The 24,263-nt window shown below is 39.7% G+C and overlaps 1 protein-coding gene across 1 annotated transcript in view; it reads right to left on the bottom strand.

Moving 5' to 3' along the window:
* Window positions 1-539: 539 nt before the first annotated feature.
* Window positions 540-24,263, bottom strand: part of grapa (GRB2 related adaptor protein a) — a 38,571-nt gene continuing 14,847 nt past the window's right edge. Inside the window, exons 4-5 of the mRNA XM_004071744.4 lie at window positions 11,375-11,543; window positions 540-1,720 (exon numbers count right to left, since the gene is read on the bottom strand). Coding sequence (XP_004071792.1) covers window positions 1,532-1,720; window positions 11,375-11,543 — 358 coding nt within the window. The 3' untranslated portion in view covers window positions 540-1,531. The remainder of the gene's footprint in view (window positions 1,721-11,374; window positions 11,544-24,263) is intronic.

Below are 24,263 nucleotides of genomic sequence, written 5' to 3'. Positions count from 1 at the left end.
GGTTCCTGAATCCAAAAGTTCGCTCCTGTGCTTCACTCATCGTCTGAACATCAGTTACTCTGATTACTTCCAGCCATCCTGTTGAATCCAAAATTGCATGGATCGTCACACTCTCGTCCTCATCCTGTCATTGCCTCATCTCAGGTTCCTCACCCTTCCAGATTCCAGTTCGCAAGCCCGCAACCCCCTATTGAAATTTAAGAGTGGAGATCGTCTCCCGGGTTTTCGGGTGGTTCCCGCTCAGCTTCATCATGACTTGCCCCTGCACCCCGCTCTCTGACTGCTGACGTCCTCTCTTGACTCGGCGGCAAAGCTACCAAGTCCTGCTCCCTCTGCTGGAAGGAGGTGTCATGTTTCTTCACATCTGCTGCTCCAAACCAAGATTTAGACATAATTGACTGTTCTCTTTCACTCTTGGTTTCGCTTCTCTTGGCCGTCCTCAACACACACTGACAAATCCAACTATTTATATAAGAACTTAGTAACTTTACTTCTGAGGATAAACTAATGCAAAATAGCAGTTATGTCCAAGATTCATGTTCAAAGAGGTAAATGTAGAACTTTATTGGAATGATTTGTCATTACAGGTAATGGAAGACCAATGAAGGTTAACTATAAATTACAATTTTTTTTCAGTTCTCAATATTTCTTGCAACAAAAAAATCTACTATAGTTTTATGTATATACTTGCAGTAAAAGTTTTTTCTTTATCTTACAAGAATTAGAATAACTCACACGAATTAGAATAAATACATGAAAAACATGTACAAAGGCTTCAGAAGTTCAGAAGTTCAGAAGAGTTAAGCGTCCCACTTTCCAGGCAGAGTTCTTTATTTTATTTTGAACACTCAACTCAGTGAGTGCTGCAGGACAGCCATATCCTTGAATAGTCCACAAAAAAGTATTCTGTAGCAAAGAAAAACACAGAAAATATTCACACTTGTAGTTATACCTTCACTCTTGAAGTAGCACGCATGTTTGTAAAGTTCACTACTGTACACTACATACAAACACCTTAAGTCACATGGCCAAACCAGCCAAAAAGGATGCTCTGCCACTGTCTTCTGTGTTTGACCTCATAACACATCCCACCCCTGTTGGGTCTGCTTGTGGGAAATTCTGGAGCATTGGGGACAGCTCTGCCCTGCTATGCCCTTCATCCAGAAAACGGCCATTAGCCACTTTTTTCCTTTTTTATCAAGTTGACGTTTGTGTTGGCTAGTTTTAGCCCGCTGGAGTGTTGATAAGCTGTAAAAACTATCATGGCTGCAAAAATGTGTTTGAACATATGATACTTCCACAGTGTAAAGGTCCTTGTGTGAATTTTTTACTTCTAAAAGGCTGCTTTAAAGGACCTGCTGTTGAAACTGTAAAAGCTGATTGGACTAGGTGTTTTCATTGGCGGGTCACAGAGAGATGGGAGGGGTCACTTCAGATGTGGCTTGTGTGCTCCAGAAGCAAACGGGCAAGTGCAGAGCAGGGGACAGATGCACGTTGATGTAAAAAGGGTCAGGATTATATATGGGCGAGGTTATTGGCCGGGTTGGAAAATGGTTTGAACATATTCCGGGGGGAAGTAGCCCACACGTCCGTGACATCGGCCCCTCCAGCGTACAGAATCCGAGTAGTCAATGAGTTCGATGACGTCACCACGCAGGAAGCGCAGCTGGGAGGGGTGGTGCGGGTTGAAGTCAAAGAGAGCGCGGGCATGATGTGGACGCTGAGGGAAAAAAGAAAGAAGATGGGGAGAGATGACGAAAGAGTTATTGACAAAAATAACATAATAGTTTCTTACTCATTTTTATGGGCAGCAGAACTCTTTTCAAAAGCGTTTTTAGGAAGGCCTAGCTTCAAAAGTATGTGATGACTTGTAAAAGCTGAATGTACAGAAGCCATAAAAGACATTACATTACGTGTAGATTTATCATGGTAAAAGTAAAGAATAAAAAACAAAGATATATTTCTTATGGGGCTGCCGTGGTGCAGTGGTAGGGCGGTCGACCCCTGATCGGAATATTGCAGGTTCAATTCCCACCTTGCCAGATCATGTGTCGAAGTGTCCTTGGGCAAGACACTGAACCCTACCTTGCCTGTGGTGGAAGGTTGCCAGCAGTGGCAGTGTGTGAATGTGTTAATGGGACTGTTACTGTAAAGCGCTTTTGGCCTTCTAGGAAGATAGAAAAGCGCTATATAAGTTTACACCATTTGCCATTTCGTTTAACGAGCGTTTCTTTCCAACATACACACAACAGAATACACAACAGACTTGTGTATTCAATTGTTTAACAACTATTTTGACTTATGGGGAGCTTGGTTTTGCCGCTATCATTTGGGCGAGTTAAAATCCGACTCTAATTATCTTTTGATCTATTCTAAAAGTGTTCCCAGTGGTCCATTAATTATGATTATGCCGTTTTTAGCCAAAAATCAAAAAAGTATATCCTAAAAAACGATGTCGTTTAATATGACATCTTTTCTGCAGAATGGCAGTAGTTCATTAGAAGTTAGCCTCTGAGTTGTGGGCAGGACCATTGCTGGTCACATGGTTTTGTTCACAAGCTTTGGTCTGTAACAGAATAGTCCATTTGATGCCAGTCTGAAAGCAGACCAAACCCAAGGGTCGGGACTCGACCCAGAACAAAGGATTTTTCCATACAGCCCCTCACACACCAAACCTAACATCAACGGTGCAACAAAAATGGCGAGAAATCCAGCTATGCAGTTTTAAGCCAGATATAAGCCTGGACAAGAAAAACAAAGGTATATGGATCTTGTCGTCTACAAGTAGATGCATCAGAATGTAGAGTAAGAGTGAGCTTTTTTTCTCATCTGCTCCTGATTCACAACGATTTGAATAAAGAAATACTTAGAAATGCAATTTTAAGTTTAATTTTTCTTTATCTGTCCACCATCATCAGAAAAATGCCACAAGAACTTGTTAAAAACACCAAAAACACCATTTCTATCGGAGTGAGTCTTTAAATTGAATACAGACGTTTATGCAAAAAAAAAAACGATTAAAGGCTCCAAGGAGGAGTTTACTTAACTTCGATAGTTACAGCAAAAACACATTTGAGTCTAAGCTGTTTTTCTGTTTTATATGATTTAAATGACAATATTAATGGTCATAATCATCATCGCGCTCACGTTCTATCCACAGATATGCCCTCACGTCACCTCCTCTGTAATTTTACTGCCAATAGTTTCAAAACATAGGGGAATTATTACCTTTTCATGTCTACGTGTTAACCTTAATTTTTTTTTCTGCGTTAATTTAAATCGCCCTTTCATGAAGGCTGACACGGAAAAGCGGCAGTATTTATATAGGTGGGCGGGGTCACAGTAACAGCGCTGCGTGATTGGTCTCTTTCCTCATTGTGAGGAAAAAATAAAAACAGACAACACATAAAGTTCTTATTGTTGTCACGCACCCGCTTACCGCTGTCTTTTCCCCTGATCTAAACTGTCTGTTGAATTCATTCCTTTTAAATGATGTTTCTAATCTGTCCCCCTTTGTTTTCTCCTGAGTTCAATGGTTTTCTTCTCTCCTAAGCCGGCTTCATCTGATCTGTGCTGACCGGCGTAGAAGAAGCAGTTTAAGACCGGCGGCGGGGGGGGGTCTATTTTAAGGGGCAGCGTCTTGAACCTATCCAACCCCTTAGCTTTCATCAGCCGTCCCGCAGAGGAAAGTGTGTGTGATGTGAGCAGCAGGCATGCTGGGACATAGAGATGCAAAAATGATTTTCATATCGTGCAATCTAAATATCCTACGCAAGGTTGAACCCCTCTAACAAGCCCTAATGCACAAGATGATGGCACACATTCTGGCATAGGGATACATGGAAAAACGTGCACACATAATCAGGAGAAGGATGAAGAGACACAGCTTTGCAGAGTCATAACATCCTCCCAGCATTCCACTCTATCGCACACAGATCTCATCTAGACTTTTAGATTCTACAACACGCAAGTTAATACTCCTTGGATGTGAGCAAGTGTGTTAGTTGGCATGCAAAGCCTTGTGTATTCATGCATTAGTAAGTGATTACGCTGGAAGGAACCATTCATTTTTTTGTGGGCAGAGAAACATTCATTTAAAAAAGGAGAAGTAGGGTCCATCTATTTTGGCATCCTCTCCAGCGCTCAGTCCAACTCAGAGAAGAATCTGTAACGTCAGTGGACTGCAAGATTTGTTTTAAATTTGCCCCCTCATGCAAACATCCTTTACAGTTGAGGAATAGTGCCTGCATGACGTGGTGCCATAGAGAGGTTCGAGTTCTGCACGGACAGAAGTTGAAGAGAAGACGGATTTGTGGCACAAGGACAGAGGGAAATTAGACATGTCTATGGGGAAGGACAGAGAAAAAAGAAGAACTGAATTATTTTCCTTTCTGCCGTGCAGAGATAAGAAGCCATCTAGAGGCGTGTAATGAGCTGAAGTGGAAAGCCAAAGCAACACAGGCGGAGCTTCACAAAAAAACATTGTTAAACCCTTCATAGATCCACGTTTGTGAAAGTAAGACACAAAGTAAACAAAAAGAAACATTTCCCCTTTATTCAAATGTCTACTGTATATTTTTCATTGATTAAAAATGACGTACTATAAGGTGCACTTAAAATCCTTAATTTTTTTCAACAAACAACAGATCGCCTTCTATTTGGATTAACTGTGGTTGTGGTTTCTGATGTTGAAGCCATGTTGAGAGGTGCACAGCGCTCTGTCAAATTGTCGGTCTGTTTTTTTGATGTTGCAAACAAGATTGTGTTATTGTAAATAAGCTTACATGGCTAACCCATGTTTCCCCAGGAATGTGTAGAGATGTTGGGCTATGTGTTTTAACGTGTGACTAACATTGTTGAGAGATAGCTTAGTCAAAATAAACCTTTAAGCGGGATCAGTCTGGTTTTTTTTACGTGTGTTATACAATTCAATTCAATTTTTCTTCATTTCAAACTAAAATAAAAATAGACACAAGAGTTTAAAACAGACAGATAAAACAAGACAGTGTGCTTGAAAAGGAGTGGGTTGAAAAATAATTTTGGATGATCCCTCCCCTTTTTTAAACCTGATGATCTTCGTATTTCTATTTACAGTTTTGTGCACGTTATACAATCACATTACATTCTGCATTGCACCTATGCAGAATTGACATTTTTGTATTTATTGATCATTTCTTGCCTTGTACAGTTCAATGAGTGACATATTGTGTTGTTTTTTTTAATGCATGTAAAGTTTTGGTTTGTTTTAAACCATCGTCCAATCCATTCCATTTAATCAAGGGGGCACTATACTGCGGGGAAAAAATGGTAATTAAACTCAATTTGATGGTTGACTTTTATTAAAGACCCACTGTGGTAAAAATTGTGTTTCTGGTGTTTTTAACATGTGTTTTTAGCTGTTTTTCTGATGAAAGACATACATTATGAAAATCAAGCTTAAAATTGCATTTCTAAGTATTTCTTTATTCAAATCATTGGGAATATGGAGCAGATAAAAAAAGGCTGTTCAAAAGAGAGCTTTTTTGAGATGTGGAAAATAAGCTGGATGGGCCACAAGCTCCCTGCTCTGCTCTACTTTGACACATTCACTTACAAACAAATGGATCCATGAACATCTTTGTTTCCGCGTCTGAACTGGTGTCTGGCTCCAAACTGTGCGGCTCCACTATTGCTCGCCTTTTTTTGTTGCACCAGTAATATTAGGTTAGTGGTAGATAGCGGAAGAGTGCGTAAACAGAAAGCTCTTAGCACTCTGCCCACAACTTAGATGCAGTATTTAATGAACTCCTGCCGCTCTGGAGAAACTATGTCCTAGGAAATGACACAGGGGTTTTTTGTTGACTAAAAACAGCTTAATCAGAATTAAAGACCAACGGGAACGCTTTTACAATAGATCAAAAGATGATCAGAGTGGGTCTTTAACTCACCCTAATGATATCAGCAGAACCAAGCTCCCCATAAGTCAAAATAATTATAAGTAAATCAGATGTCAGAACGGTCCACATTAGTTTTTATTAAGAAACAAATGATAGGGTTTCTAAACTCTTTTTGCTTTAAGTGCTGCTTGAAACAGTTAGAAAAACAAGTTATAATATACAATTATGTTTTAAATGTAGAAAAGAATGCTCCTAAAAGGAAGTTCATCTACGTCTTTTATACATTATTTGTAGTATGATAAGCCTACACCAAATGTAGTGGCTGTAATGCTTTCTGTACATTCAGATTTTACATGTCAGGGAAAAGCAGAAGCTCTGTTTATGTGGCTCCCATCAAACGGAATCTAGCCAACGCAGTATTTAGGCCAAACAGCAAATGTGGCTTTTCGCAACAGCTTTTCCTGTTGCCGCCATCGCTACACCCTGAAGCCAAACTCACAATGGGCACCTGTTCCAGGTACATCGGTTCGGAGAAAACAAGGGTGACATTTCCCCAGCGATTTGGAGCGGGTGAGGACTGTTCAGCAATGAGCCAGCCTCCCACTAAACTATAAGTACGCTTTGAAGTACGCAAAGGCCTATTTTAGCGTCTGAACCAATCAACATAAAATGCAAAAATAACAAAAAACAGCCCATCTGGTTTTCTATCAAACAAGCACATCCAAGGTGTAGGAGGAGAAATAGAAAAAGCAGATGGAAAGCTGTAGTCTAGTCCATCTCCACTTTTGGCCTTCACCAGATCAAATGTTTCCAATCAGAGCACAGAAAAACATCTAGTGTGGTTTGCAGATAAATTAGAAATGACCAGCATATATTTTTTCTTCTTTCCTCTACATTTGAGAAAAAGTACAGAACCTCTGACCTGACATGGGTAAAAAAAATTAAAAGAAAACTCGTTCCCACAAAATAATATTTCGTTCCCGTTAAGTAATAATTCGTTCCCACAAAATAATATTTCGTTCCCGTTAAGTAATAATTCGTTCCCACGAAATAATTAATTAGCTCCCACTTAATAATATTTTGTACCGGAGAGTGGCTGCGGTATGGGGTGTTGTACTTTGGTGTCGAACAGGAATAATAATATTCAGGAGGTGCTGAGGTGACTTATCTTTTATTAACATACTCGTTAGCAGTCACTTTACATCCGATGGCTACATGCTTCGTACGTATCCCATAATGCATCACACATATCCCATAATGCATTTCGACCAATCAACGTGTCACTGTAACTGAGGTGAATCCAAATACAATAGGATAAATGTATGTCAGAATATTATTATTTCGTGGGAACGAAATTTTATTTAATGGGAACGAAAACATTTTTTTTTACCCATTTCAGGTCACATGCTCGGTAAAAAAGTTTGCTGAACTTTTGTAAAAAAAAAATGTAAAATGCACTGCTTATCTGGGTTTCAGGTTATAAACAAGTAAGAGATGAGCTGCAGAAATAACAAGGCGCAAATCTCTTATGGCTAATGTGCAGTAATGTAGAGGGGATCAGACACATGCTCATCTACATAATCACCAGAAGCAGCTGTCCCTGTCATAATGTGGGAAATTAAAAAAATTCATAGACTTTGCCAATTAAATGTGGATTTTTTATTTTTATTTTTTATAATTCTTATTCCTCATGTGGGAGTGAGAATGAATAAAAAAAAATAAAAAGACTTAAAAAAAGTATGTGGGATAAATGAAAATGGATCAACATCAGTTTGTCCATTATTTTGTGCTCTAATGTCAACAAAATTAATACAATCAGTTGGAGTCGTGGGGTTTCTAATCATAGAGATGCATGATGGGGGGAAAGTGGTCTATTAATCCAAAGAACTGCAGTCAGAGACACTCAGAAGTGTCTTTGAAAAATCCACTCTGATCATCTTTTCATCTATTTTAAAAGCGTTCCCAGTAGATCTTTTATTTATGATTACGCTGTTTCTAGCCAAACTCGTTAAAAAACAATATGACATTTTGACAGAGCGCTGTGTACCTCTGAAAATCACTTCGACATCAGTAAACACAACCAGAATAAATATTGTATATGTATTAGTTCATGTGCAAAACAGTCGGGATTATAAGGTACATTGTTATTTTTTGAAAAAAAAATAATGAAGGCTTTTAGGTGTGTTATAGTGCAGAAAATACAGTAATTTTACAGAGGGCATTAGCTCATTGGAGATTCGCAGCTGAGTTGTGGGCGGGACCATTGGCAAGGAACAATGTCCCTCCATTCCTTTACTTGTTGTTGAGAGCTTTTTGTTTACAGCCACTCCTGCTGTCTTACAGCCCCTCGTACCCCCCACCACCATTACCATTGCAACAAAAATGGTGAGCAAAACTGGAGCTATCCAGTCGTACAGTTTTGAGCCAGATGGCAGCTCAGACAAGGAAAATGAAATAGTAGGAATGAAGAAGGGGACTTGTGGGCCGCACAGAATATTTTCTATGTTACAAATACAATTTTTCTTTAATGGCATTTTTTGGCGACTCCTGGTTCACAACGATTTGAATGAAAAATACTTTGAAATATAATTTTAAGTTTAATTTTCTTTATAAATTTTCATTAGGGAAAAAATGTCAAACACAACACAAATCTGGAAATGAATTAAAAGTCCAAATTTAGGCTTTAAAACCCCATTATTATTGTCAGTTCTAATAAAAGAAATACTTTTTTCTTCCATCAAGACACTGCTCATTTATGCATCTTTATGTATATCTGTTATTTATTCATAAATACATTTTAAAAAAAGATGAAAGATTTGCTGTGAGACAAACAGGACCACAGACAGAGGAGCCAGATGCGAATGTGACATTTTCACTGTAAAAACAGCCGCATTCTTCCTGATGAATGTCTGCTTCTTGACAGCGTATTCAAAGGTGCACAAAGAAATGTCTGCCTCAAGTGAAGCTCTGACAAACCAGCAAGAGTTTCAAATCCAAGCAGACAGCACAACTGGAGTCAAAGCCTTCTCTAATTTGGTTCAGTACACATTCATTAAAAAAAGAATTTAAAAAATAAGTGTTGCTCTTAAATAAACAAGGCTGAAACCCACAAACTGAAAAATATCGGAATAAAAAGGATTTTTGTGTTGCAGCAGTATGGAGAGAAATTAGACTCAGTCGGATTTGTGCGTGCGTAATTCTTGATTTGTGCGTAAATTAGGATTTGTGTATGCATATTCTTGCTTTGTGCGTGCGTAAATTAGGATTTGTGCATAAATTTGGATTTGTGCGTGATTTGTTACTCACATTATACGTTCTGTGTATGTTAAAAAAATACAAAAAATTAAAAAAATACAAAATGCAATTTACGTATGCACAAATTAAGATTACAACAGCTTGAAACTACTTACACACACACATCTTTAAAAAACACGCACGAATCCCTTGTTATGCACACACGAAGCCAAAGTTACGCACGGATCTACCGTGAGACTGTTTTCACGTCTCACAAAGTCGTCCGTAAGTGCTGCGTTTAAATACCAGTGGAATGCTTGGTCATCAGAATATTCCTATCAGCCTTCCCGTAACACGTATCCAGACAATGACTCAATCAATACATGAAGACAGTAGATGTTAGTGTTGAACATAGAGGCTACTTACTTCGGGGTGCTGACCACCAAGATGGGCCGCCATTCTTCCCGTGACTCTCTCAGTCTGACTGCCTTTGATTTTTCCGGAAGAAAAAAAACAGTGCCCCCTATTGGTCGTTCCTGATACGCATTTTGTATCAATTCGGTATCTCAGAGAATAATATACTTTTAATATATATATAAGCGTTTAAAAGTGAACGTCATATTCTCAGATAATAATTTTTATTTTCCTTTAAGGTTTTTTTAAGCCCTGCTACACCCACTGAAGGAAATACGTTTAGAAGGGAAGGCTGATTGGAAAATTCTATTGACCGAGCATTCCACTGGTATTTAAACGCAGCACTCACGGACGAATTTGTGAGATGTGAAAACAGTCTCACGGTAGATCCGTGCGTAACTTTGGCTTCGTGTGTGCGTAACAAGGGATTCGTGCGTGTTTTTTAAAGATGTGTGTGTGTAAGTAGTTTCAAGCTGTTGTAATCTTGATTTGTGCATACGTAAATTGCATTTTGTATTTTCTTAATTTTATATTTTTTTAACTTATACACAAAACGTATTTTGTGAGTAACAAATCACGCACAAATCCAAATATATGCACAAATCCTAATTTACGCACGCACAAAGCAAGAATATGCATACACAAATCTTAATTTATGCACAAATCAAGAATTACGCACGCACAAATCCGACTGAGTCTAATTTCTCTCCATACAGCAGACTCTCAGGTCATCCACCTCACTGTGTGATCACTACAACAGGGTCCCTCCACTAATAACTAGAGGTCTAATCTCTGGGTGAAAATGATAGGATAAGTATTAGCTCCCAGCTGGTGCTGCAGCAACTTGCCTTTCTTGTCGGGTTTGCTGTGGATCAAAACCCTCCACAGCGCTGGATAAGCCTGCGGGTGCAGCTTTCTGCCTCTCCCAGGAATAGCTGCCATGCAGTGTGATCTTGTCTTCTAATGCCAGAAAAAAAACTGCTCTTCCCACAGTCAAATAATAATGACAGCTACCTGCTTTTCCACAAAAGAATCTGTGACACCTATCCGTTTATGCAAAGAAGTTTTTTGGGGGGAGCTAAATTAACAATAAAAAAGATTAATGTTTAAATTTATAAAATAAAAGGTTTCTTTTTCTTTGGCTGTGTTGTGCTAAATCCCTGCAACATGTTGACTGAGATGACTCATTTTTCTGCTTTGGACCACTCCTGGCAACAGTCCTGTAATCTTACAGTGGAAGGTGCACCTTTACATCAATTTCTGCCCTGCAGCTTTTGCCCAGCGTGTGATTTGTCGAAATCATGTGCCCTTCTTGGGCATGTTTTTCTATTCTTCTTGTCACCAATAATTGCAGGTCCTTAATTTACATTATCTCCAAGATACGGCATATTTTCCTCACTAATACTTTTCAAAAAAACAACTGGGCCTTATAATCCTGAGTGCCCTATATATGGATTCATGCTGGTTGTGTTTACTGAAGTCAGAACGATTTTTAACGTTACATGGTGTTCTGTCCAAATGTTTGGTTGGGTATCATTGTAAATACACTATATCGGTCTGTTTTTTTTTACGTGTTACTAACACGATTGGGAGTTAGAGTAGTCACAGTAATGTTTCATCATAAGCTAAACGTGCATTCAAGAACCAGTGTTTAGCGCATTCTTGAATACCAATCAATTGGCCGGTGTGTAGCCTCAAGAAAAATACGAAAGTTTTTAAATTTAAGCCTAATTTTTGCTTATTTCTATGTATTGGTTGCTGCTGTAACAAACCAAAAGAGCCCATTGTTTGTCAACTAAACAAAGTTGACAAACTGCACAAAAAAGAAAAAATGAGTCATGTGTACTTACTCTGGCAAAGTGTTCTGGGTCTCTCAGAAAGACCATCCTCTCCTTAGCAATGCTGTTGCTATGGTAGAACTCCACAAGCTCGTTCAGTGAGGAGAAGGTCTCGTCCCAGATGTAGTACTGACCACAGCGATCCTGCAGCACCTTGAAGTGCTGGACATGGTCCCCATAACTGCAAAACAAATGAAGTGATTCTTTTTTTTTTATTCACAAAAGAAAAGAGAGGTTGTGATCTTAATTTTACGCAAACAATTGAATGTTTTTGAAAGATAGAAGTGTTTGTGAAAACACTCTTTTGAGAGGCGGCCGCGGTGCAGAGGTAGGGCGGTCGATCTCTGATTGGAGAATTACAGGTCCAATTAACGCACTGTGTTGACGTGTCCCTGGGCAAGGTACCAAACCCTACCTGCTTCCCTATGGGCTCCTCCCTATTGCTCGAATTGTAGGAGTATTAAAAGCTGTAGTGATGTCTGAAAGTTTTTTTTTAACAAGGAACTCTAGTAAGTTAGGGTTTGCTATCCCTCCGCCAGCATAAATAGCAATGAAATTGGAGGGATCATGTAGGGTTAAGGAGAAGCCTTAGGGGTAAGGAAGCAATTCAGATTCAGCCTAAGAAGCTGAAAAATGCTGTCACTGGTGTATGATTTTGAAGTGTTTATCCAACCTCATCCAAAGTTTTATTTGCCATTTAATTTAGCTATTCTTTTGGCAGTAGCTGCTAGCTGGGTTGGAATTACTGACTATATATGAGCTAAGTCACCCCTCCCTCGTGGCATTTCAAATAACAAGTACTTGCTGGCTCCAAGAAGCCAAAATCCCATAGACTACGTTCTTGATAATGTCATTTTTCATGATACTTAAACTGGCCAGTCGGATGCCTCAATAAAAGATAAAAGCATGTAGGGTTTGCATGCTGGCCCCCACCTCGAACGATCGGAACATTTTATTGACAGATTCTCCCGAGCCCGCTTTTCAGTGAAGGTGGTGTGGACTTCCAACAAGCCCACTCCTGGTTGGTGAGAATGGTTGCCATAGAAACGTTAATCAGATCAACTTGGATCACTGCTTACTACTGTCTGGCTCCAAATGGTGGTGCCTGTGTTACAGAAAAATGATGACTGAATTGACTTTCTTCATTTAGAGCTGGAAGTAACCCTCTTTCTATGGGTGATGTCACACTTGTTCTGTCCAATTCTCATATACAGTCAATTACTTGAATTTGTCACATGTTTGGACAATAGCAAGTGTCTTTAAAAGGTGTTTTTGTCCAACCTTGAGCTAATACCAAAACTAGCAACCTTTAGTCTGCAAAGCTTCTCCACTCAGCTGTTTCAGCTGAAATCTGTTTAAGTGCATTTATCTCCTAAAAAACAGAAAAGATGGGACAATTGTTTGATTAAATATTATCTTATTCCTTCTTTAAGTTTCATATTTAACTCATAGACTTATTTCTGCATAAAACAGATAAAAAGACATCCTGCCATGATGCAACATCTAACCTTGTGCCTCCAATGATGGCAATTACCAGTGCAGTCTTTGTTTTTAGTGCGTGACATTTAGGCTGTACTGCGGCTTTTGGGAATTCTATGTAAATCAGTTCATCTTGGGCAAATATTCACAGATTTGCATCACTTAAAAAAACCACACATCTCAACCTGCAGGGCAAACAGCAATGACTCAGTAGTGTGAGTCATTTATGGGCTTCTGTGCACAACAGATAGCGATCCAGATAACTGGCATCAATCGAGTTTTGTGGTAAGGACAATTTTAATTTTATGTGGCTTGAATAGAAAAGTCATAGTCAGTTGCCAAATAGGAATAGCCCCGGTGTTTGAATGTTCGCTGTTCAAAAAGTTTGGAAATTAGTCATTGGTAATTACCCGATCCCTTGTCCAACTGTGACGTGGTTGCTAAGTAACTTGCGGGCTTCTCTTTAGGAATCTGGAAATCTCCCTGTGATCGTATGGTTGCATAACTTCATCTAATATGCAGTGAAAATCCGTCCTACGCCCCCATATTTCTAAACCCATCGCAGAGTAGGTGTGTGTTAGTTTTGTGTTAATGATTCCTAAAGTGTCGTCTCTGTATAGAAAGCAGTATCCTTGTCACTGTTTCATCCATCATAAAAATATGGATTTCTTTCTCTAAACTCATCTATTCGTTTTTATATTGCTTTTTTATTGGAAATATAGTTCCTTTTTAGCAGTCAGACCATGAGCTCTATGAACAAACAAAACAGACTCCCAGTTGACTGGCTGGCATTCAGCTTCACCTCCACCCTGCCCTCCCTATTCCCTCTTTCCATCCTGCATATCTGCTCTGCTCTACTCACCATCGCTCAAAGCCCTTAACATTACGTAATAACAGGCGTGTTGATTGGTGAGATGTTCAAAGCACTGGATTTTTCTTGAAATATTTTCCCCTCCCGTGCTTGTTACAATGCTATCTGCTCAGTTTCATGAAGCATTGCCTTTGGCTTTAAAGCCCTGGCGTTATCTGCCCTCGGTTTTCTTTTTTCACAGTTCTGATGCTGTTATAGTGAGTCTACCACCCTGCTCGATTCAGCTTAATCCCCAAAACTCACTCATGCAACCACTCAAGGAGTTTGTGAATGATCAGTACAATTTTCCACAGTGCTCCCCAGCTGTTTTGTGCCCTCTGCTGCACCCTTCTGGTGGGGTTGGGGCACTGCTGTCAATTGTTTCATCACTGAGATGGGGCAAGACTGGTTGGTATAATTTACTGTATAGAATAACTGGACTGAGTGACCCCTTCCCCATTCATGTTCCAAATAGGGAGTACCTGCTGGCTCCAAGAAGCCAAAATTCTGTGAATCAACATCTATTACTCAGTCGTTATATTTGTCAGAATAACTATTTTTGCTCTGATTGCTTTTTTTAACATGTTCTTTCAAATCCTATGTTTTCATCATTTTTTTTTCCGTATTGGAGTTCTTCAGTTATAAACTGACCAATCAGATTCCACAATAACAGTATGTGGTCTTACGTTGAACGTTTGAAACCGATGAGCTTTTTAAAATAAATAAATCCAATCTCGAAGCATCCTCCGTGTCTTCCATGCAGTGTAATGAGATATACACAGACAGAAATTTGACTACTGTATCTGCTGTAAATCAGACATCCATGATTGATTTATTGCGTGAGTTGGTTTGTGTTTGTTCGCATAACTATGTTTTAGAGTCAACAATCGAACATTTGAATCTAACAGCGGAAATTTTGCATAATTAACCTTTCTTCTTATTTGTTTAGTTTTTTTTACTCCTGGTTCATCCGCATTGAGCTCAAAACACAGATAAAAAAATCTGTTTTTTTATTTAACACTTAAAAACGAATTGCAAAATTAGAAGGAAAAGACCTTTACAGATGGCATAGATGAAGTCTGCTGCCATTGGCTACCCAAAATCTGTCAATCAAACACCTCAGACGTCAGTTTGACATCAGGCCCACACGCTTTTACTGAGGCATCTGATTGGTCAGGTAATAACTAGAATAACTTGCGATAAAGAAAAAATATATTTAAAAAAAAATTAGGATTTAAAGAAGAAAAAGGTATCAGAGCAAGAATGGTTATTCTAATAAATAAAATGACTGAGTAATAACTGTCTGTTTTCAATAGAAGTCTACGGGTAAGGCGTCTTGAAACCAGCGGGTACTTCCTATTTGTGAACATGAGAAGGGAGGGGTGGTCCATTGTTTTTACAGTCTATGACTTAGACCTACACCGACCAATCACTGCTTACTGACATTGTCTGGTGGCGACTGAATTGACTTAATTTGAAGCTGGAAATAAGTCATTTTTGATTGGGTGACGTCACACGGTCTAGTTCTCTTATACAGTCAATTATAAGGTGCTATTAATGCTGCAGCACCTTTAAGAGATGAGTTTTATACTATTTAAGCAAAAAACCACTTAAAAATTCCCTTTGAATGTGTTTTAACATGTTATCAGGGCAAAAGTATGCTCAGGTTCTCTTTGCTGCTAACTTCTTTAAAAATAAATAGTGTCAGTCCTTCCGATTTCTTTTAGTGGTCTCTCAGTTTGGAAAAGCAGTTCTGACAGACAAGCCAAGATAACTTCAGCTAAATAAAAAATAATAAACAGGAAATGCAGATGTGTAAAAGTGTGCTGACAAAAAGAAACCTCAAAAAAGTTAATGTGGTTTAAGAGATGCTACAGAAAAAAAAACATATCACACTCTTTTTTTCTTTTTTGCTGAGAGAGAAGTGGCATCTTACATCTACCATTCACTTCAAATGAATAATAAATGTGTGACCCTACAGAACAGGAGTGCATTTAGAACAAAAAAGTCAAAACATGTGTAGTTTAGACAGTACATATATTGACTCTATCCCTATGAGTGTGTTTGTGTGTGTGCTGGCAATTCGATCTGCATGTGGAAAGATTTGTGACTCTGTTTGATCAGACGACACCAAAGATACTTGCAAAGTCTCTGCGTATCGTTGTTCAAAATGTCTTCAGTTAAAGCAATCATGTAAAAAATATTCTAAATGTCTCTCTTAGAATCTCGCTACTCTAAATGTGGATCATACATCACTAAATAATTCACATTCTAACACCCACTCTGCAAAAAAGATCGTTAGACAGACTTCGTGGGAGAAATATGAGACATGTTTTGTGTTAATTAGTTAGGGGAAAAAAGCTGAAATTTAAAATATTGGGAGTTTTTCTAATAGAAGAGCAATATATGACAGATAGTAGTGGCATTCTGAAACATCTGCCCAACACATATAATGTGTGCTCCTCAAGTGCCTTCTGATTTCTGATCCTGTGTAATTAAGGCCCACGACAGTGTATCTTCTCCCATAGAAAAGGAAACAGCAGAGCTAGTAGAAGCGTCAAAGCCTTTTCTAGGAGGGAAAGGAAATAGATGTGGTGAAAAAGCACAGTGACAGTTATTCTGCAGATGAGGGCGAGAGTTTTTTAGATTTCCACTCGGCACCAGCACAATCAGACATGAGTGAAGGTCACCGGTCTTTCTTTCTCTCTCAACTTCCTCCACCGATCTATTCTATTCTCACTTCCCTGCCTGTCTTGCTTCTTCTGCAAGCCCCCCCCCCCTCCCCCCCAATCTGCTGTTGTGTCCTAAACTGCTGCAGATGTCTGGGAGCCTTCGCACATTCACACTCTCCCCTGCGGATGTCAGGTTGACTCTGACCACGTGTGTTTGTGGCAACTCACTTCACAGTGTCTATGTGTGCTGCATTTCTCGCGCTGCAGGCCGACCGCTTTGGCCGACCGCTTTGGCCACGTGCATGTCAGAACCATACTTGTGTGTGAGTCATAAACTTTATGCTACATACACAAAGGGCCTATGATGCGCTATCAAGAATGCGCTGAAGGCAGGTTCTTGAACGCGCTTTCAGCATTCGTTGTTCACTCGGGTCTGTCACTACTTTATACTAGCACATGTGTATAATTGGAAGAGGCATGGTACAAAATGTGGAAGCAGTGCAAATCTCACCAATCTTGCTCAAGGCTTTATCTTTCACAGCTCATTTCTAATAAATCCTTGGTGTCATAATTCCGGCCGGGCACAAACCTCAATTATTCATTTCTCCTTCATGATCAATTTTCAAACAGTTGGTACTTCCATGAATGAAAAAGGACTCTATCCATATGTCACTATCAAATCCAAATGCCTGATTGGTTAAAGTTCAACTGGTTTAATTTTCAACGCGCATTCAGTGGCTGCGTGGTTTGTACGTAGAATCTAAAAATGGACCTAAAAATTTGTGTGAACGTGGAAGCCTGAAACGGACATATAAGTGCGTTTACATGGACTTTTCATTGAAAGTTGTCACTTGAACACGCATTGCTGACCCCGCTTGTGTTGGTGTGCTTGCATGTACACTGAGAGATGTGTGTATGCAGGGTGTGATTGGCATTGACGCAACTTGAAATTTGCACCAGCTTGGGCTGGCTCCTGCGCATACGGATCTTTGGATGGTGTTCACACATGCACACACACACACACACACACACACACACACACACACACACACACACACAAGCACTGATTACAGCTCCTCTACCAAATACGAATGCCAACCCATAACCACCAGGAGCAGTATGGGATTCAGACAGTGTTTCACCCAAAAAAAAAACCTTTGTCAAATAGGCGGGCAGGACGGAAACCAAACCTGTGATCATCCAACCATAAGTGAACCGCTTTACTTCTGCACTACCTAGTTGTGTTTCAAAAGTGAAATATTTTCTCAACGGGGTGTATAGTGTTTCCCCGCTTATTCCTGTTTGAATATTCCCTTTTTATTACCAGATTTTGTTCAGGAGGTACTGGGGGGGGGGGGGGGGGGTGGAGATGAAGAACAGACTGGCCCGTCTGCTGCCTAAAGAATATTTCACAGCTATTTCCACCAGTTCCTGAATCGCTATCAACCGAAGTTTGTGCCCCTGCATGGAGAAATGGCATCCACTGACACAGAAGCAGCCGCAAAATATCGTGACACGCTAAAGAGATAATCTACCGGTAATTATCATCCAGAGCTGGTGTTTAAAAGGATACTTAACTCATGAAGGAGGAAGCACGGGCTCCTGGTTTTAAGGCACAGAGTGACACTCCAAATGTGCATCATATCCCCACAAATATAAGGGGAATACTGTAACCGTTTTTATTTTGCGTGAAATTTTGAAAACAATGCATGTGAAACCATCTTGAAGCAGACCGTACTAATGGCGCTTTTATTTGGCGATCCACGAGAGGAATTCTGATGGGAAAGTCACGCTATCATTAAAATGGGAGCCACTGAAGAGCTCATTTTTTCCCATTTCCTCATCTAGAACAAGTCGAAACATAACTCTTGTCTTCACGGTTCAAGAGAAGGCTAAATTTCAACCATTCACACCTCATTGCTTTTGCATTGAACTGTTATTTTTGAGTTAGTTTTGCAAACCGTAGAGCATCCTGCTGTGCTGAAGTGACAAAATGAGGCAACTTTATTTTATACTTTTTTTTTTAAACTGCAGCAGTGTCAAAAGCCCTTCAGTGCATCCCCACTTACGCAAACAGATTTTTGAGGTTTGAATGGTTTGTCAGGAACAATTGCTCCGGAATGACTCATTCAAGTAAAATTGACTTTGCTGAGTTGCAAAAAGTTCCGATTTGCAGTGCTATGCTGCATGATAAGATGGAATCTTAACAAAAAAAAAACAACTTTTTTACTTTTGAAAATATTTAATTTTAAAGGTTATAAAGTAAAAAAATGGGTTACACATTTCTGACTAAAATACATCCTCTTGTTAGCAAAAAATTTACAAGTCACCTTCTCTTTTTCAATGTCCTTCTTTTAAATGTTCTTTGGACACATCCTGCCTCAATGACATCATCTATTGAAAACATCTCTCATTAGTTTAACACGCCTTTTTTCAGCAGAAATACGTCTGGTCCGGACATCCAAAAAGATGACTTTGAGATGCATAAAAATTACATTTAATTTAGAGGTGAAAATGTCAAAGGGTGGCTTCACCTAACATCAATCAACTTATCACTTATTTTACGCATTTTCTCCATAATCCTTAATTTAGCTAACTTCTGCTTTTCATGAGGCTCATTAAGCTTGAAAATGCCCCTGAAGAGATGACATTCACAGGCTGATGAACATACTACTTAAAGCTCAGAGAAGATTTCAGTGTGCAGATGAAAAGCGTGCAGCACCCACAGGATCTGTTTTCATTGATTTTTCCCTCTTTGGAATAAAGTCCTGTGGGACTAATGATGACTAATGATAGATCAAATGATAAATCACATTTAGCAATATGAGGTGAGGACACATTATTATCATTATTGGTCTTATTTTTAGATTGTGTTTCAGCTACAGTGGGCATAAAGTTTCAAAATTATTCACAACGTTAATAAAATAGAAGGGCATTAAAAATGCTGCAGCTTTTGCCTATCTCCTTTTCAAAAATCATTCTTAAGTTTAGTCAAATAGTATGAAAGCAGTTGCGTTGCATAATTAAAAATACCGGAAAAAGAAATGCTTTTTCATTTTCACAATGAAGCTGCATTTGTTGACTCAAAATGAAAATAAAAACTCAATCCGACAAACTGCTTTTTCTTTTTCTTCTTCAACGCTGCTCATTCTGTCACTTAATTAAAATGATAAAGAAAAGGGTATTTGACATTTCATTTTCAAAGAGTTCTCTAGTAAACGTGTAGCAAAATTCAATTAGAAATATCTAATTTGACAATTAAAATGGATTAACAGAAATGCTTTTTCCTTTTCACAATGTAACTGGAATTGAATTATGCTACACTTTTTGCGGGGGGGATGTGAAAACTAAAATTCAATATGCATTTTGCATTATCGGTTTAAGTATGTCACAGAATGAGCGTTGTTGAAGTAGAAAGTGAGAAAGTTTTCACATCCCCCCCGCAAAAAGTGTAGCATAATTCAATTCCAGTCAGCATTTCCAGGAGGGAGGTGGGGTGATGACGTCAGTGTTCACTCGGTGTGGCTAGGTGCGCCGTGCGAGCCAAGCATGTCTCTGGGCAGAGCAGCCGGATCGTAGCTTTGTGTTCGCGGGCAGAGGAGGGTGCTTTGTTACGGTGTGCGCTCCGGAGGACACTTTGGCTCACGCAGAGCAGCCGGACTCAGGAGGACCGTGTCTCAGAGCAGAGGAGCAGCTTGAGGCGGGTTTTAAAGGCAAGAGTGCCGCTTCGTGCAGTCTTTAAAACTGGAAACACAAAATCAAGTGAATTTGTGTTTCCAGTCGTGTCCACACAAAATAAAGGCTGGTGTTACCCCCACATATTGACAGCCAAGATGCACATTGCACCATTGCCCGCACAGAGTTTAAATGCATCCGAAGCTAAATGTTGTTGGCACGTATTAGCCTAATCCTAACCCTTCTGCTGAAACTTATGTTATATTTTCTTATTGTCATCTAGACAATAGTTATAAATCAGGTCTCCTGGTTGTATTTCTTCCCTCTCGGGTTAACATGGGACAGCAAGCTTTCAAACTCGGTCATAGAGAGATGGAAACATCGCTGAAGCAGCCGTCATGAGGGAGCTGGAGCAGAGACTCTCTCTGGGAGAATCAATCAATTATTTTTGAGTCAACAAACGCAGCTTCATTTTGAAAATGAAAAAGGATTCCTGGTGTTGACTTTTGTGTTTGATTATGCAACAGAAACGCCTCCATAAAATAGAGGCTCTTTTTAATGACTAAAGACAATTGCTCTCTGCGATTGTATTTGTTTTTCTTGAATGAATAAACTAAACTGCACAAAACTATATAAATACAATTAAGCTTAAAACTGCCTTTCTGAATATTTATTTGTTGAAATTGTTGTGTTTCAGGATCAGACGAAAAAATGCTGTGATGTGGAAAAAACACTGGGCTCCCTGCTCTGAGCTCTCAGCTAAGAGAGAGCGGGGTTGCTCTGCACCAATAGTCCAGCCCACTATTAGAGGGAAATTTTGAATGAACCACTGCCGCTCTGCAGAAACTGTCCTAAAAACGATACAGGTTTTTAAATTTTGGTTAAAAAGGGCATAATCATGATTAAAAGAGAATGCTTTGAAAAGAGATCAGAAGATGATCTGTTGCCTCTTTTGTTTCTGGCGTGTCTCAAGTTTCCACTTTGGGTCCTGAGCTTTTTCTAGAGTTTTTGTGCATGCCTCTCTTAAACCTGATGAGCAAACAAGTTCTGTTTTAAGATTTTTTTTTTTATTTGTCATCAAAATCTAAACCAAACCTTTCATATATTGGTGGATTGCCAAAAGGGGCACAACTTATAACAATAGTGTAAATATTAAAAAAAAAGATTCTACTTGCTTTGTCAGCGTTCTGATTCCTTTCCAGTTTGGATCTTGTGCCAGAGAGCCAGGAGCTTGAGGGTTCTGTGCAGTATTTTAGCTGTTCCTAGGACTGTAATCTTTTGGACAAAGATCTCAGATTTTGTTCCTGGAATCTACTGGAGCCAATCTTCCAGTTTGGAGGTCACAGCTCCAAGAGTTCCAGTCAATCTTCTCGGTTTTTTTCTCTCTCCGATATTGCTATAATGGATAAATCTATCACTATAGCCTTTGTCTACTTCTGACCTAGAACCCTGTGTCTGGTCTGTTTTCTATCATTATTAAGGCCCACAGCAGTCCCTGACTGCAAGGCACAGATTATTTTTGCTGACACAAAAAATAATATGTGCCTTTGAGCAAAAATTTGAACCCCACCACTCAACAAAATTTAGCACACACATAGTACCCAGCGAAAATGAATTTGTGCACATTGAACAAACCCCAACCCCCCTGGACGATAGCATCATCTTGTGATTTTATTAGATGGAAGAGAGAATATGACAATTATTGATAGTTTTTGGACAAATTTCAGGACAAAATTTATCTTTTATTTTAGTAAATGAGGCAAAGGCTGAACGCCGATCAGACGGCTGCAGCACAGAGCAGAGGACCCACTGTGGGGGGCGGGGCAGAACCGAGCTGTCTGTCAGCTATCAGAAATCCAATAACGAGGAAGCTGATCATTTTATTTTGGATGGGGAAAGACAGGATTTTTTGAAAACAAGCACCAGCACTGTTTAAAAATTGCAGAAACTTTGCGTTGCACTGTGAAAGGCCCGGACTTGTAGCAGGAGGCAAGAAGTTTACCCTGAAAACAGAGGAGTCAGACATGCCTCCAGCTGTGAGCAGATTCCAGCAAAGCAGAACACCTGAGATCCAGCTGGATCAAACTGTTCTCTAAACTATCTTTTTCTTTTATTATTTGCTACTGACACAGTAAGGAATACTTTAAAAAAATACAAAAGCTACAAAACACAGAGTTACAGGAAACACGTCAAATGGACAACAGTGTACCCAAAAGAAAAAAAATCATTTTTGGGACTGCCTGGAAGCTGAACCCCGACAGGCAGGCTGTAATGCAGACACTGACTGTACGAAAACATCAGAAAGGTCACAGCATGGTCTGTAATGTGCTAAATGAACAGACACTGTTTATACATTTGGCACAAAGTAATCTGTGAATTTTATGTCTAGTGTGTGAATACAATGTGGAAAATGGCAAAATAAAGTTAGTGCTGATTAAAAAGATACCAGACAAGCAAGCAAATAGTCTTTCAAATGGAAAATAAAGAGGTAATTCTTAAGTAGACAAAAAGGGGATTAAGGCCCTAGACTCCAAATGGTTAAGGGGAAGGAAAAAGATCTTTTAAAATAGACTAATGTATCTAAAGCATGTGTGTTGGGGATATGCAAAGGATGTTATATACTGTGTATATCTATCGATTGATCGATCGATAGATCGATAGACAGACAGACAGACAGACAGACAGACAGACAGACAGACAGACAGACAGACAGACAGACAGACAGACAGACAGACAGATAGATAGATAGATAGATAGATTGTTTCAGGCGCCTCTTTGGGTGTAAGGTGCTGGCAGGTAAGGCATACATGGAGCGCCACAATCAAGTGGCTGGAATAATATACAGGAACATGTGTGCAGAATATGAACTGGAAACCCCAAAGTCAAAATGGGAAACACACCCGAAGGTCGTAGAGAATGAAAGGGCAAAAATCCTGTGGGACTTCCATATCCAGAATGATAGGATGGTAATAGTGAATCAACCAGACATTGTAGTGGTGGATAAAGAACAGAGGAAAGCCGTTGTGGTGGATGTGGCAGTACCAAGCGATGGGAACATCAGGAAGAAGGAACATGAGAAACATGAGAAATACCAGGGACTCAAAGAAGAACTGGAGAAAGCATGGAAAGTGAAGGTGACAGTGGTGCCTTTGGTTATTGGAGCACTCAGGGCAGTAACCCCCAAGCTGGAGGAGTGGCTACAACAGATACCTGCTTTTCTGACCTCTCAGTCCAGAAAAGCGCAGTGCTAGGAACAACTAAGATACTGCGCAGGACCCTCAAGCTCCCAGGCCTCTGGTAGAGGACCCGAGCTTGGAGGAAAAACCACCTGCGGAAGGGTGACAGGGGCAAGTTTTTTATGTGTGTGAGTGTGCAGTATACAGCTATATACCATAAATCTAAGTAGCAGCAGTGTTCAAAACTCTTAAACGGCCAAATACTTATTTCAGTGCATCTGCTTCTGAGTCAAAGAGAACCAGAAAAAAGCTTATATTGGCAACAGCACAAACTTATCAACTCTGCACTGAAGTTAAATTTGGCATTACTTCACTTCGCATTCTAAAATAAGCTATGAAGTAACCCAATGGGATGTTGTTTTTCACTGGCAATATCTGCAAGTCTCTGAGCAAGTATTGTGCCTTTTGGATTTGTCCTTTGGTCTGCCTAAAAGAACAAAAACAGAAAAACTATTAAGTTTAATTATCTATTTGTTGCATCTTTTCACTGATTTTTTGGGTCAGTTTTGCAGTAGGTCAAGTACCAATAATTGTATCAAATTTATGCAGTTTTAGGAACATGCCGGCGCACAGAGTTGCAGCCTGATGTTTGTGTGGTCTGTGTTATGTTTGGATGATTATCGTGTATTTTTTGTGCACACTCGGTCGGGCTGATCAAACCTACAGCTGACACGAGCTTCTTAAAATCAGATTACGTTTTGATGGACGTGTAACAAGCGAGTTTATCCGCTTGAACAAGATTCGGGTGGAGGTAGCCCCGGCCTTTCGCAGTTTCCTTCACCTACGCGTCAAGGGGGATGCGTAGGTGGCGCAGAAGGAGGAAGCAGGGCTGCAGAGCTGGCGCGTTAGCCAGGCTACGGATGCAACCGCTCAAACCACCGCTCCCCGGCTTATTCCTCTCAAACGCCAGATCCCTAACTAAACAAGTAGGGATGAACTGAGGCTGCAAAGCGCGACGAACAACTGAGTTAAGGATGTTTGTGTTCTGC

Source organism: Oryzias latipes, chromosome 8 (assembly GCF_053564925.1).
Source record: "Oryzias latipes strain Hd-rR chromosome 8, Olatipes_Hd-rR_3.1".
Lineage (NCBI taxonomy): Eukaryota > Metazoa > Chordata > Actinopteri > Beloniformes > Adrianichthyidae > Oryzias > Oryzias latipes.
The sequence above is the reverse complement of the archived record's forward strand: the minus strand, read 5'-3'. Positions and strand labels throughout refer to the sequence as shown.